The following is a 15,891-nucleotide window of genomic DNA, read 5'->3' as shown; positions in this document are numbered from 1 at the left end:
CTGAGGCAGGATTAGAACACCAGAGAGGATTTCCAGACTTCATGTCTAGTATTCTACACTTTACACAGCAAACCAACAAAGACACCCTCCTCCCCCCAAAAATGCCCATTAATTTTTACGGTGTGGTTGATTGCAATTGCTTGGCAATATATACTTGGACATACATTCCAGCTTATGTTACGAAAGCTGTCCATCCATAAAGTGAATGCCTAAATAATTTATGATCCTTGTGTCTCTACAGCAGAAACTGTCAAAAAAAAACCAAAACCAGGCTGTAGAGTTCTGTCCTAATTATAAAACTTACAACAAGAAGACAGAAGTCTTCTTAGAAAGATATTACAATTTCTGAAATTTTTGTTATTGTGAAATTGTGTTTATAGCTGAAACCAGTTTGTCATCAACAGTAGAATTCTGAATAAACTGGACTCCTTTAGCAGGGCTACTGGGAGAGTGAGGAGACTTGAAACCATAAACAAAATTCTGGAATTGAGCATATTTAACCTAAAGAAAAGATTCAGGATAGACATAATGAACAGTTATCTCCATGTATTTGAAGAGTTCTCATGTTAGAGGGCTAAGATTTGTTTTGTTTATGCTTGGAGGGTAGGATTAAGACCAAGAGCCATGGCAGGAAGGTCCTGAAAAGAAAACTTCAGCTGAATATGAGAAAAACCTTTCTGATTAGAGCAGTTTAGCTAGCCAGTGAATAAGCATCTACTAAGCTTTTACTCTGTGCCAGGTGCTATGTTAAAAGCTGGGAATGAAAATGTAAGCTGAAAGAAAGTCAGTGAGGGTGGGGGGCACTAAGCTGGGATATCAGGTTGATGAAGTCAAAACCAAACAGAGAAGCCGGTGGAAAATGAAGAGTTGGCTGGAAATTCCTGGTCCTCCCTTTATATTTTTTTAATTTCACCCTCCAGTCCTCCAATCACAGGGCCAAAGGCAACTGAGAATCCAGATGAGATGTGAAAGCTAAAACAATCTCTATAATGAGATTTCTGGTGATGAACTTATCCTGGAGAACCTTGATGTTGGCAGAGGTAGTCCAGGGACAGAGTCAGCTTCTAGGGTGAAGGTTTCTATACCATGGTAGACAAAGTCCTGTGGAAACTCAGAGGCGGAACCCAGAGAGGAATTCAGTCTAGAAATGGAAGGGGTTTCTTGGTGATATAAGGAATTCTACCATACCAGAAAGTAAAGGGTAAGCTGGAGAAGAAATTTATGCTTCATCTTTAAGGAACCTACTATTTTTAAAGAAATATTTATTTTTCATATCTTTTTTGTATTTACTTAGTATTTTATTTTTCCCCAGTTACATGTAAAAACTTCTGAGTTCCAAATTCTCTCCCTCCTTATCTCCCTTCCCCCACTGAAGGGGCAAACAATTCGATATAGGTTATATATGTGTAGTTATACAAAATATATCCATAATAGTCACACTGTGAAAACAGCGCTAAAATATAAAGTAAAAAAAGCATGCTTCAATCTCTATTCAGATACCATCAGTTCTTTATCTGGGGATGGAGAGCATTTTTCATCATAAGTTCTTCAGATTTGAAAGACAACATTTATTAAGCACCTACTCTGTGCCAGATAATTTTTAAGGACTAGAGATACAAAAAGAGGCAAAAGACAGTCCCTGCTCTCAAGGAGCTTAAAATCACCATTGTCACTTTTCAAACTGAAATATCCTCCTTGGCCACCATTTCCCTATTTGTGTTGCCTCCTCCAGTTAGAATGTAAGCTCTTTGGGGGCAAGAACTATTTTATCTTTTGTATTTGTATCCATAGCATTTACGGCAATTGGTGCTCAATAATTACTTTTTCCATTGATTCATTCCTGCAGATAAGCCCATGGTACCTCTTCAATGGGAAGTACACAGGAGAATTGCTATCTCTAGTACTGTTTTCCTATGCAGACTGGATGAATCGTTCTTCAACTTAAACCTGTAGAAAGTTGCCCTTGAAGACTTGTTGGTCTCCAATTAGTACAGAGCTTTGTCAAATCTAGCTCCTTACATGGAACAGCACTAGAATACAAGCCTAAACTATCTGTTAAACTGAACAAAGAGGTTATTTTTTTCTTAAATTGGGAAATAGCTAAGATGTGAAGCATGGATTCCCAATTGATTGTAAGATTCTTGAGGACAAGTTTTTTGTTTTTTAATCCACAGCACCTTAACATAATGCCGTATATAATAGGGGAAGGGATGAATGGAGAAACAGCATTTATACAGAACCTTCTAAGTGCCAGGCACTATATTAAGCAGTTTACAAATACTACCTCATTTAATCCTTACAACAGCTCTGCAAGGTACATGCTATTATCATCCCTATTTAGAGATAAAGAATCATAGATTTTTGTCAAAATTTCAGACAGTATGAGAACTCCAGGCATCGTACAACTCAGATCGGATCTTTATCAGATCCTAGGACAAGATGGCTGCCTGAACGAAGACAGGAAGATCAGCTCACCAACACTTAACTCCAGCAAAAACCTAAAAGTCACACCAGGCTAAATAATGATCAAGAAATCCAATGAGAAAATATACAGTGAGTGACTTATTTTACCCCAGCACTACCTAAGTCAATAAGACAAGTCAAAAGCAAACAGGAAGAGTCATGAGAAATCTAGAAAAGTTAGGTTTATTTGAGCAATTAAAGAGGACATAGGATGATACCGTGCTAACATTCTAATGAGGAAGAAGAAACAGAACCATAACATCTTCAAAGGTATTGTGGAAGTTACATTACAAAAAATAAACAACCAGAGGACCTGGAAGTTGTTCTGAGGATTTAAAGAAGGATAAAAGGAATACAGCAATGTAGAAAGGAGGATGAGGGGGTAGAACTCAATATTTCTCATAATGGGGGAACGGGTATCAGATCAACCTCAGTCTTACTTGAAATGGACAAAGGAGGGTTAAGTGTGTATACCTATACAATAGTTTTGTTTAGAAATACATCCAACTCAACAGAAAAATAAGTAGGGATAGGAAGGGGATTAGTTAAGAGGGAGGATAGTGCCAAGAATGGATTAATTACAAGCAAAACAAATTTCTTGATCTAAAAAAAGGAGAAGGGAAGGGGGTAAATTAAAAGAACTAGAATCTAAGGGAGTGTGGTGGTAATTAAAAGAAAAAAATGGATATCTAAGGGATGATAATCCATCAACAGAGGAACAGATGAACCAATTGTGGTATATGAATGTAACAGAATGATTGTACAGTAAAAAATACAGAAAGAGATGATTTCAGAGAATCTTGAGACTTATGAATTGAGAGTGAAATGACCAGAACCAGGAGAAAAATTTACATAATTACAACAGGGTAAAGAAAATCAACTCTGGAAGATATAAGACCTCTGATTAAAGCAATGTCCAACCACGTTTTCAGAGAACCTAAGATGAAGCATGTGACCCATCCTTATTCATGCTCTGTTTCATGACAGAGAGATGATGGACTAAAGGTGCAGAAGAAGCATTTTTTGGACAAGGCCATTATGTGGATGTTTTTGCTTGACTATGCTTCTTTGTTAGGTTTTTCCTACCCATTCATTTTTAATTGAGGATTGGAGGGTAGAGGGATGTGTGGGAGGCTGGGACAGAAAGAATGACTTAGTAACAGTGATTCCAGAAAAGAAAAACATTGAGCTTTTTTTAAAAAAAAATATGCGCAGAAAACATAAGCTCTGAAAGAAGCACAGACAAGAAAAACAGTCTTGAAAAATAGTATGTGGTAATTATGATTACTTGAAACTGAAAAGTTTCTGCCCAGACAATGTCAATGTACCTAGGATAAAAAGGGAAATGGTCAAATGGGAAAAAAATCTTTATATCAAATTTCTCTGTTAAAGACTTGGTATCCAGGATATATAAACAATTAAGAAATCTTTAAGACTAACAGTCATTTCCTAATAGTTAAATGATCAAAAGATAAGATATGAACAAACAGTTCTCAAAAGAACAGCAAAGTTATTCACAACTACCTCAAAAACATGCTCCAAACCACTACTGGTAAGAGAAATGCAAATCAAAACAAACCTGAGGTTTTACCTCACAATCTGCAAACTGGAAAAAATGACAAAAAAAATGGTGGCAACAGCCAATATTGGACGGGTTGTGGAAGATAGGCACACTAATACGTTGTTGGTGGAGCTGCGAAATGGTACAAACCATTTTGGAAAGCAATTTGGAATTAAGCAAATACAGTGACTAAAATGTCCATACTCTTTGAATAAAATCTCCACTACTAGACTTATAACCTGAAGGAAATCATCTATAAGAAGAAAAGTCATGACAATATTTATAGTAGCACTTTTTGATAGCTAAGAATTGGGAACAGATGGCCATCAACTGGGAAATGGCTAAACAAATATTGGTATGTGCATATAATGGAATATTATTGTGCTGTACAAAATGATATGTGAGATGACTGCAGAGAAGCATGGAAAGATTTATATGAACTGATTTATATGAAGTAGGCAGAACCAAGAAAGCAATATACACAGTAACTATAATTATGTAAACAGAAATAGCAATGACACCAAAAAATAAAAAGTCAATGTAACAAAACTATAAACATGAAGAGAAATGAGAAGACACTCTCAACCCACCCTTTTTGGAGGTTAGAAGTCCACAGGTGTTACCTACTGCACATATTTTTGGACTTTTAGAAATGTATCTATCAGTAACCCTGATTTCCCCTGCCCCTCCCCTCCAGAAAATACCATGTCATATGAGATGACTCTTGAGAAGGGTTAGAAAGGGGAGAAATACTTGGGATAACGATGGTGATAAAAGAAGCAGAAAATATTAATAAAAAATTTTTTAAAAACCCTCTTACCTACTAATTCATTTTCTCTTGTCCAAGATTTGGGAAATGTTAGCCTAGGCCCAAAGAAAAAATACTATGTTTTTTTTACTTCATTCTTTTCAAAGTGTGGAAAACACCCATAATTTATGTTTTTATATCCCTGTTAGGCTAAAGTGAAGTATCATCTGAAATTTCTCGGTCAACCAAGTGAGAATTAATAAGGACAAATAGTGACCTGTAAGCAGCCTGAACTATTGTTCCTCAGTTAACTAGAGTGTAAGGATTGCCATAAGAATCAGAGAAGCTGGGTTTCTCAATTATTAGAAAAATGTCATCAGTTTCTTGATGAAAGCCTTTTGTGGACCTTTCATTAAGTCCCCTCAACAATAGGACCCAGCTTTCCTGTTTAAATCTAATGAGACAAAGGATTATTGTTTCCATGTTTATTAGTAAACACCCTACAAAATAATCAGCGCTAAGCTTCTAGCCGCAGGCCTAGGGCTAGAAAGGATGGCTTCTGCTTGGAAAAGTTCAGAGCACTACCTCTGCTTTGATTCTTCACACCAGTAAGATCTGTGCCAGTCAATAAGGAGGAGGAGGTTAGAACGTGTCTATCTGCTTTGTGCTGGGCACTGTGCTTGGTGCTAGGGATATGAAAACAACAAAAAAGAAACATTCTCTGCCCTCAAGAACCTTACATTCTATTGGGGAAAACAATATGTACAAAGAAAATTAAATATGAAACACATACAAAGTAATTTCTAGAACTTTGAGTGGAACCGCAGGACAGCAGACTGTTAGGTCCTTCACAGGGGCAAAGGTAATGCTGAAATCTGATTGTGATGTAATATAGCCCAGAGAGTAACTTCCACAAAAGCTCTGCTCTATGTTCATGTGAACCTGGATTCTCTCAATCTGGGGATACCTCTAAACCAAAGCTGAGGAATGGCTTTTGTTTAGTCTCCCCAAAATGTGGGTAATGGTGTCCCCTGCTAGAAAAGGAATTTACTATGTAAGAATACGAATAGCTGTTTTAGAATTGGTTTATTTCCTTCGCCACAGAAAATGTTCAAGACGTGAAAGTCTCAAATGTTCACAGTAACATAAACAACAAAAACCACAACACACTCATTCCATGCTACCTACATCACTCCTTTTCAGTCAAGGACCTCAATTCATATACTACACTAAAAAAAATCAAGTACATCTTTTCACGATGGAGAGACAGGAAAGGCATGTGACATAACTCAAAACCACCCCCTCAGCCACCACTTCCCCTAAGATTCCTTTGGAAATAGCCCAGGACCCTCATTACAAGAGTTCTGGGAATAGCATTCTCTCCCCTTCCCCTTGCACCCAGCCCTCTTTCCAAGCCCTTCTCTGCAGCTGTCACTGAGGGGAGCAATCAGTGTGGAGAAAAGGCTTGCCATCCTTGCCAAAACCAACACCAAATGCCAACCAACTGCCACCAACAGGAGGGTAAATAAGCCCCTAAGAGACCCAGGAATAAGGAGTATCCCCAGACCACTGGTCCTGCTTCCAGCCCAGCTCCTATAGCTATCATCTAGACCCAGTGGAATGATTCCTGTAGGAAAAGGTGAGCCATCCCCGTCAACTGGCAAGTCAGGAAGGCAAGCCAGTCTAGCTGAGGCAATTGGCACCCTGAAGGAGAGATAAGAAGCAGAATGTGCCAAGTGAGCCAAAACCACTGCCACCACCTCCCCTTAGACATTGATGGAAAAAGCCTAGGATCCCGAGTCCAAGAGTCCTAGGAATAATAGTCTGTGTGCAGCCTCTCTCCAGTCTCCCAAAGCCTTCATTCAGAGAAGCAACCTTTGTAGAGATGTGACCTGGCAATGGATTCTGCAGCTGATTCTATAGCCCCTGACTCCTCAGCAGCCATAGCTATTGAAGGGTCAGAAAAGAAAGCTCTCAAAGTCTCTGGCACTGCCAAATGGTTCAACATCAGACATGGATATAGTCTTTACATTTCATTAGGTGTGTCACTGTTCCTTCCTACATATTTTTGTTCACCCTTATGAGAGTATGAGCAACTTGAAAGCAGGGATTATCTTGCTTTTCTCTTTGTATATGCAGTACTCAGCACAGTGCTTTGCACATAGTAACTGCATTATAAATCTTTTTCATTCATTCATTCACTCACTATTGGATGGACCTGGTGACAACTATCTTTTCAACTGTCACTCACTCTGCACAGTGAAACTCAGGATAGAATTGGGTATCCAGGAGAAGTATTAGTTTCAATTTTCAGAAGACATTCTGTTCTTCTATAAGGAATGGAATACTTGTGATATTAAAGTGGCCTGAGGAGAAACTGGAACAAAACAACAGATATCATTCAAGCCAATAGGCCAGAAGCAGGAACAGGAGAGGCTTAAGACATGTGGGCAATGACTGGAGGCACCAAAAATTCCCAGGTTGATCTGTGCTCAAGAAGTAGCATATGTAAGGGATAAAAATGAGGAAATGTGTGACTGGAAAAGAATTAAGTACTCAACAGAAGTGGAAACCCTTTATACATTAGAAATAAAAAATAAAGCAAATGATCAGAAATGCCATACAGTGGTGAATTTTGTCCTCTGTCCAAAGAACAGATATAATAATAGTGATAATAATAGCTATAACTTGTAGAGTACTTTCAGTTTTAAATGTGGTTTACTTATAATAATGATAGATAACATTTATGTAACATTATGTGCCAGGTGCTTTACCATTATTACCTCATTTGATCCTCACAGAAATCCTGGGAAGTAGGTGCTTTTATTATTTATTTATTATTCTCAGATATAACAGATGAGGCAACTGAGGCAAACAGGCAAAGTGACTTGCCCTGGGTCACACAACTATTAAGTAGCTGAGGCTGGATTTGAATTCAGATGTTCCTGATTCCAAGTACAGCATTCTATCTAGCAAGAGATAATTATCTAGCCCAGTTTTAGAAAAAAATAATTTTGATGTCCCTGAAACTTCTCTCTTGAATGATGCCAATGATTTTTTTTAAAGATTAAACCAATTAATGCAGCCATGAGGATTTGTTGTTGTTGTTCATAATTCCAGAAACCACAGTAAAATATGACAATGCAATAAACAAGTCCAAAGTGGATGGAAAGGATTTTGACAATACTGTAGTTCTACATGCTATCAGACCACTGTTGATCTGTATGCTCGGTTTTAATATCTAGCCCACCCATGACCTTATTCCACAACAACATTTCTAAAGTGATTTGTGACTTGTAGAGTAGTCTATATGTATTATGTCAATGATGCTCACTACAACTTACTACCGTCATTTACATGAAGAAATTGAGGTTTGAGAGATCAAGTGACTTGCCCTTGGTCATGCAGTTAATGTCCGAGATGGAATCTGAACTCAGACCTTCCTCAATCAAAATTCAGAATTCATCTGCCATAGTTTGCTCTTGTATCTTCAGTCGCTCACTCTCTATTCGCCTCTTCCCTTCAGTCCACATACATACTGTCTCCCCTCTGACACTTTCATACCTTTAAGCTGTATTCAACATCTTCCTCCACTATTTCACCATCCATGCTTTACCCCCTTGTAATCGAGCTTCCATCTCTAACAGACTCCTAAATAAAACTGTCTCCAAAGTCACTCATCATTTCTTTGGCATCAAATCCATTTTTTCCCCTCTCATCTTCCTTGACCTCCTTGAGCATTTGACAATGGCTCCTTTATGATATCTTCTCATCCCTTGGAAGGAGGCTCCTCCTTTTTCTCCGACACTGGTTTCTCATGCTTCTCTTATTTCTGTGACTTTTCTCATTCACTGGCACCTTCTTTTTCTCTTGACCCTGAAATACAAATTATTCCCAATGTTTTGAACTAAGCTCTCTTCACTTTCCTCTTTATACTCTTACCTTGAAAAACACTTTCTACTTCCATGATGTCAATTATCACCTCTATGCAAATGAGTGCTGTTTTTTGGAGGCAGTTGGGGCTAAGTGACTTACCCAGGGTCGCACAACTATGAAGTATCTGAGACCATATTTGAACTCTCATCCTCCTGACTCCAGGGCTGGTTGCTCTACCCACTGTACCACCTACTTGCCATTTGCAAATGAGTTCTAATTCTATCTCCACTCACTCATCCCTTACTCATTCTCCCTACTGTTCAACTCTTTTATTTCTAACAGCCTCTTTACTTTGATAGCCCATTGGCATCTCAAACTTAACATGATTAAAATGGAACTACATTTTCTTCTAAATCTGTCAATCCCACTCATTTCTTCAGTTTTGTTAACACCACCTATAACTTTGCCTTTAACTTCTCATGCTTTTAACTGTGGAATCATTATTTACTTTCACTCCTCACCTCCAGTCAATGGCTAAATCCTGTTTCTACAATATCTTTCCCATCTAACTCACTTGTCTACTGCTGCTGCAACTGTATTCCTCCCAACTCTGCTCTTGTCTTCCTTTGGGTCTTCCTGACTGATCCATTCCCTTTCTAATTCACCCTCAACATCACCTCTTGAATAATGTTCTTAGCATATCACTATGACAATGTCACTCCTCTTATTAATGTTGTTCAATTGTTTCAGTTGTATCCAACTCTTCATGACCCCATTTGGGGTTTTCTTGGCAGAGATACTGGAGTGGTTTACCATTTCCAACTACAGCTCATTTTATATATGAGAAAACTGAGGCAAACAGGGTTAAGTGACTTGCCCAGAGTCATACAGCTAGTAAGTGTCTGAGGCTGGATTAGCCAGAGGAATAGCTAAAAAAACAAATAACAAAAACTTTCAGTGGTTCTACGTTGCCTACTGAATAACTTATCAATTCCCAGTCCTGGTAAACACAATCCTTTCCAATCGGACTCCAATGTACCTTTCTAGCTTTATTTTAGTCCAACTGGATGACTTTCAATCTCCTCTTCTTATCCTGTCCTTTTCCATTTCTGTTCCTATATTTATTCTGTCACTCATGCTGGAAATGTACTGTTAAAAGTCTCTGCCTTCCTTCAAGTCCCAACTTGGATACCATGTCTTGCCTTCCTTCAAGTCCCAACTTGGATACTGCCTCCTACATGAGGCCTTCTCTGGCTTGCACTCCACAACAGTGCTTTGTCTTACTCTCCCCTGAATGAATTATTTATGTACTTGTCTTTACCCCAATAGAATGCACGGTTTATGTTACAGCTATCCTTCCCCCATGCCTCACATGTTGTAGGCATTATTTAATAGGACCATAGATCTGGCACTAGAAGGGATCTTTGAGGACACAGTCCAATGCACTAGTTTTACAGATGAGGGAACTGAGGCCTAGAATGATTAAATGGCTTGTCCAGGATAAGCCAGCTAGTATCTGAGGTGGGGATTAAATCTAGTTTTCCTTCTTTCAAGCTTTATCCACTACACCCATCAGTCAGCCAGTCCAGAAGTATTTTTTAAGTACCTTCTTTGTGCCAGGCACTTTGCTAAGCAGTGAGGACACAAAGAAAGGCTCTCAGGGAGCTCAAGTTTAATGAGGGAGATAGCATGTAAACAGTTTAGTCCCCTTGTACAAACAAGATATACATATAGGATAAACTGGGGGCATTCTCAGACGGACGTCACTAAAATTAAGAATGACTGGGAAAGGCCTCTTGAAGAAAGTGAACTCAGGGCAGCCAGGGGGCAGAGATGAGGACAGAGAGAATTCCAGGCATGGGAGATAAGCCAGGAAAAATACAGAGTTGGCTGATGGAGGGTTTTATGCCAGCATTGTATCATGTAACAGTTGAAGGGCAGTAAGGTGTAATCAGATAGAAAGGAGACAGGTTATGAAAGGTTATAAAGAGCCAGAGGACAAAAAGGAGTCACTGCAGTTTACTGAATGGGGAGTGGGGTGATAGGGTCAGTTCTGTGCTTTAGGAAGATCATTTCGACAGCTGAGAATGAACTGAAGTGGAGAGAGACTTGAACTAGGTTGCTTAGAGTGTAAGAAGAGAAGGGGACACATCTGATAGAAGTCAGTAGACAAGGACTTGACAACTGATCCAATATGGGGGGTGGGGTGGATTAAGAAAGAGTGAAGAGTCAAGGATGACACTTAGAGTTGTGACCCTGGGTGACTGGAGGACAGTGGTACCCTAGACAGTAACAGAGAATTTAGGAAGAGGGGAGAGTTTAGGGGGGAGAGATTCATTCAATTTTGGATATTTTAGATATCCCTGGGACATCCAGTTTCATATGTCTAATAAGTAGTTGAAAATTAGGAGAGAGATTACAGCTAGACAAGTAAATCTGAGAGTTATATGTATAGAAATGATGATTGAAGCCACAGGAGCTGATGAAATCCCTAATGAAGAAGTATAGAGGGCCCAGAACAGAGCCTTGGGATATACCCCACACTGAGTGGCATGACACAGATGAGGACCCAACAAAGGAGAAAGAGAAGGAGTGGACAGAAATTAGGAAGAGAACCAGGGGAGCAGTGTCATGAAAACCTAGAGAGAAGAGAGTATCAAGTCAAAGGCTGCAGAGGTCAAGAAGGGTGAGGATTGAGAGAATGCCATGAGGTTTGGCATTTAAGAGATCATTAATGACTTTGGACAGCACAAGTTTTAATTGGCGAATGCTGAGGTCAGGAGACAGACTGCAAAAGTTTTAAGAAAGAGGTGAGAGGAAAGGAAGTACTAGGAATCTAGCCACAAAAGGGAGAGGAGATATAGGACAAAAGCTAATGGAGATGGATGAATGAACTGAAGAGGATGAGGAAAACATGGGCATGTTGGTAGGTAGTAAGGAAGAGGCCAGCAGACATGCCACCCCTAATGTGTGCTGAACTGAAATGAATTCATGGAAATTAGTAATAATGCCAACATCAGACTTTTATTTAGTGGTTTAAAGTCTGCACAGTGCTTTGTATTACATTATTTCATTTGAATTTACAATCTAGTAGGGAGGTAAGACGATGACAGATAACAAGAATATACAATCTCAAATAAGGAGATTAAAGGAAATAAAGGAGATAAGGACACTAAAGGAAACAAAGAACACATAAAGACATTAAAGGACACAAAGGACTATGGGAGGCCCCAGGGGCCCCATCACTATAACTCATGGGACTTTGCTACTATCTGTATTGACTAAATACTCTCCTATTCATTGCCCAACCAACCATCTGGATACTCGGAATCTCCAGAGGTAAGGATGTAACAGTTCTTCTAGGTAAATAAGATTTGTAAAGGAAATTACAACAACCATTTCACTGCAGAAGAGCTCCCTGGGGCTGTAGTATCTCCCCCTCACACTACCTCAGCAAACAAGTCTGGCTGGTTTGAAACCTGCTACAACACTTGGGTTTTCCTTCACAGTGTTTGTCTTGCATTCCACTGCTCCCACTGGTCAGGAACATCCACTCAACAAACCTGATCCTCAGGAGGTGGTGACCAAACAGTGTCAGTACCAGCCCAGGCAGAAGACTCAGTTGCATATGATACAAGGATCAGCAAGTAATCAAGGTCATTAAGATCTCTAATTCTAAGGTTTTCCCTTATTTTGTCATGATTATAATCCAGTTTCCTTCTTTATCTGCTGAGGATTTTACACTAGAAATCCAAAGAAACAAGACTTCCACTTCCCATTTCCCTCACTAACAACCCCTCAAATTTCAAATGTGCTGCTACTTTCTAAGTCATTCCTGGCCATACTCAGTGCTCTCTGGTCCAAGTCCTGTCCTGTTTTATTGGTAAGCAAACATTTTGGCTTTGTCTGATTATTCCAGGCAGACCATCAAATGATCAGTTTTGACTGATTCTGACCTGATGTAAAAAAGACTCTCTTTGGCTTTTCCTTTAAATCCTCTCAGCATCAACCACAACCAGACTTACCTCTAATTAGCCAGCAAGAATCTATCTGAATTTCTTTCCCCAAATGAAGTTTATCAGCTGAATACCTTACATCTCAGTGCCAATGCCAGGGAGCATCACATGGGGCAAAGTTCAAATGCATATAGGGCATTCAAAGCAATTAAAATAAACATACGAAGTCCATTCATAAGCCACACCTACCTCCAAAGACTAATTAAAGCTGTATGGCTCCTATAGAACACAAACCTCAACTCTACTCTCCTAACTAAAGCAGTTCTTCCAGCCTTCTTTATTTCTTTCCCTCCATGAATGAACAGATTTTGGGGTCACCTGGGTATTTCTGTGGGTTCCAGTCCATCTTCGAGGGTGACATCTGTCTGCACCATCTCTTGTTTCAGTTCTCCGATCTCCGAGGCGATCGTGTCAATGAGCTGTTCAAAGACAAAAATAGTATGACGTCAGAAAGTGAAAGAGGCGTGGACATGAGGCTTGGCCAAGTTTAGTCACTTCACCTCAATAGGAAATAGAGGGAGATTACAAACCTTTTTTTTTTTCCTTTCCCATGGGCTATATGAATTTCCTCTAATAACAGGGAAAACAAAGGGAACTGGGCAACCTTTAACTGAGAAAGGGAAGTTCTTAAATTTCTTTAGCTTTGTACTAAGCTGTATGGTGAATTAAAAATAATTCAACCAGTTTTCTTTCTCAGTAAGAAAAAAATAAATATTTTTAAAATGGCAGTAAATATATTTCAAATCATAAAGATAGAATTTCATTTTCTTTACTATGATTTCTTAAATTTTCCTGTTTCAGAAAAGCAGCATTTAAAAATCAAGTGCAGTATAAGAAAACAAATACTCCTTTGGCTCACTGTTTAATGATTAACCTCTATAATTGTGGCCTTTTCCAGGAGACTGAAATATGTTTATTTGGCATGGAATTAGGGAGATGCTCACATTGGCAGTACAGCATGACAGTTACATGGGATAACCAGAAAGGCTGACATCTCCTATAAATCTCATGGAAAAATTATATGAAGAGTCATTGCAGTGAAAGGGACCTACTACTACTAGTTCTTCAAACTGAAGGACCTCTGAGCAAAGGCTGGACTGACTGCTTGTTGGATATGAAAGAGGATTCTTGTTAGACAAGATATGGGTGGGTTGGACTAGGTGGTCTCAGTGGCCTCTTTCAGCTATGAGATTCTATGACTCTCTGTGATTCTTCAATTGAGGCATAGTGTATATAAAGTGTGGAACCTGGAATCATAAAAACCTCTGTTCAAATCTTGTCTTAGTTTCCTCATATGTGTGAGAATGAGGGCGATAATAGAGCCCATCTCATACAGTTGTTATGAAGATGAAATGAGATGACATATATAAGCACTCTGTAAACCTTAAGGCAATATAGAAATGCTAGCTTATTACAGTTCTGAGAAGCTGGCATCAGTGATTTCCATAGGATCTTCCTCAGGCTTCGAACGTGCTTCTTCCTTGCTTCTGCATCTCAGAATCCTCAACTATGAAGCATGTGTTTAACTTATTACTTGGACAAGCAGCCTGGCATAGTACAGAGAGCTGGTCTTAATATGCAGAAGTTTCAGTTTCACATCTTGCCTCTGGCTGTACCCTGGGCAAGGCCTTTGACTTCTCAGTGGTTCAGGGGACTCTTTATGACTATAAATTGCAGAAAAAATGTGGACTTATATTGGTAGAGGGAAATCTACCAATAAGTAATAACATGAGGACACGACATCCAGATGAATCAACATATACAAATACATACACATATGTATATGTGTATAGATATATGTATATATGTATCTATATGCACATACACACATATGAGATGGCTATGTTGACTAGACCTCTGATTTCATCAATTTCTCTACCAATGCACCTATTCTTAAATTTACAATTGAAAAGTTGCTTGGCATCACTGAGAGTTAAGTAATTTGCCCAGGGTTTTCTTACAGCTGATATGTCAAAGTTAGGAATTGAAACTAGGTATTCACTGACTTAGTGGTCTGATTTTCTACCCTGTAGACTATCTGGGCCCCAATTTCAAGGGTAATTGAATGGGGAAGAGGCACTGGCAGTGGGGTGGTGGGATCAGAACTAGGATTCTTCCAGTTCAGGGGTGAGGAACCTATGGCCTTGAGGCCACCTCTGGGTCTTCAAAAATGGCCCTTTGACTGAGTCCATGCTTTACAGAACAGATCCTTTTATTAAGGGGATTTGTTCTGTGAAGTGTGGATTCAAAGGACTGTACTTGAACACCTAGAGGGCCACATGTGGCCTTGAGACCACAGGTTCCCCACTCCTGTTCTGGTAGAATCGATGATGTCTTTGGTCTTTTGATTCTGAGTGCCTTGAACACTTCCTGGCATGTATCATTTTTTAAAAATCAAGGTGGCAGAGCCAAGATTTGACACCAGGTCTTCTTTCTACCTACAGCTCCAATATTTGCACCAATACACCATTCAATCCCCTTCATTTTAATCCCTTTCCCACTTTTAAAAAATTTCCTTTTTAGTTGACAATAACAAAAAGGGAAAGAGAAAAAAAGAAGAAAAAAATTAATTCAAGGGAAAGGGAAAGAGAGAAAGAACAGAGATAGGAGAAAAGGAAATGTTCAATGGAAAAAAGTAGCAGGGAGAAGGAGCACATGCAAACATTTATCAAAATGAATAGGGATGAAGAGGGCAGAGACCAGCAGGATGATGCTCCTGTGCTAAATTTAATATTTAAATTTTATATATACTTTAAAAGCCCCACATATATAGTCATGTGCTTTTTAAAAAACTGTAGTAGAGATTCATGGTCTCATATACAATTCTTTTTTTTTGTTCTTTTAGAAGAATTCACTGTCATATGAATCAAGAAATTAGAAGAGCAAACACCTTTAAATGAGATTCTTCTATCATTAATAACAATAGCAGATATACATTCTATATATCAATGACATAGTTTTTACATTTAATAATAGATCTATACTTATGTAGATCTCTAAGGTTTTATAAAATGCTTTCCTCGTAATGGTTCTTCAAGACAGTTAAAACACCCAAACTCGACTTGCCAGGTAACATAGTACATAAAGTGCTGGGCCGGGGGTCAGGAGGATGTGACTACAAATCTGCCCTCAGATACAGACCCCAGAAATCACATAACCTCTTTTTGTCTTACTTTCCCCATCTGTAATGGGGATAATGTCAGGTCAGCTAGGTGGTCCAGTGGATA

General features: G+C 39.0%; 1 protein-coding gene across 13 annotated transcripts in view; it reads right to left on the bottom strand.

Moving 5' to 3' along the window:
* The window catches only part of RIN2 (Ras and Rab interactor 2), a 244,203-nt gene that overhangs the window by 47,115 nt on the left and 181,197 nt on the right, over positions 1–15,891 (bottom strand). For 11 of the 13 annotated variants that reach the window (XM_072634569.1, XM_072634565.1, XM_072634562.1 and 8 more), the window contains one exon: positions 12,983–13,083. In XM_072634569.1, the coding sequence (XP_072490670.1) occupies positions 12,983–13,083 (101 nt within the window). Of the gene's footprint in view, positions 1–8,336; positions 8,649–12,982; positions 13,084–15,891 lie in introns of those variants that run through there. The other 2 variants (XM_072634568.1, XM_072634570.1) reach the window with 2 other exon arrangements.

Source organism: Notamacropus eugenii, chromosome 1 (assembly GCF_028372415.1).
Source record: "Notamacropus eugenii isolate mMacEug1 chromosome 1, mMacEug1.pri_v2, whole genome shotgun sequence".
Taxonomy (NCBI): Eukaryota; Metazoa; Chordata; class Mammalia; order Diprotodontia; family Macropodidae; genus Notamacropus; species Notamacropus eugenii.
This window is presented reverse-complemented; position numbering and strand designations above follow the sequence as displayed.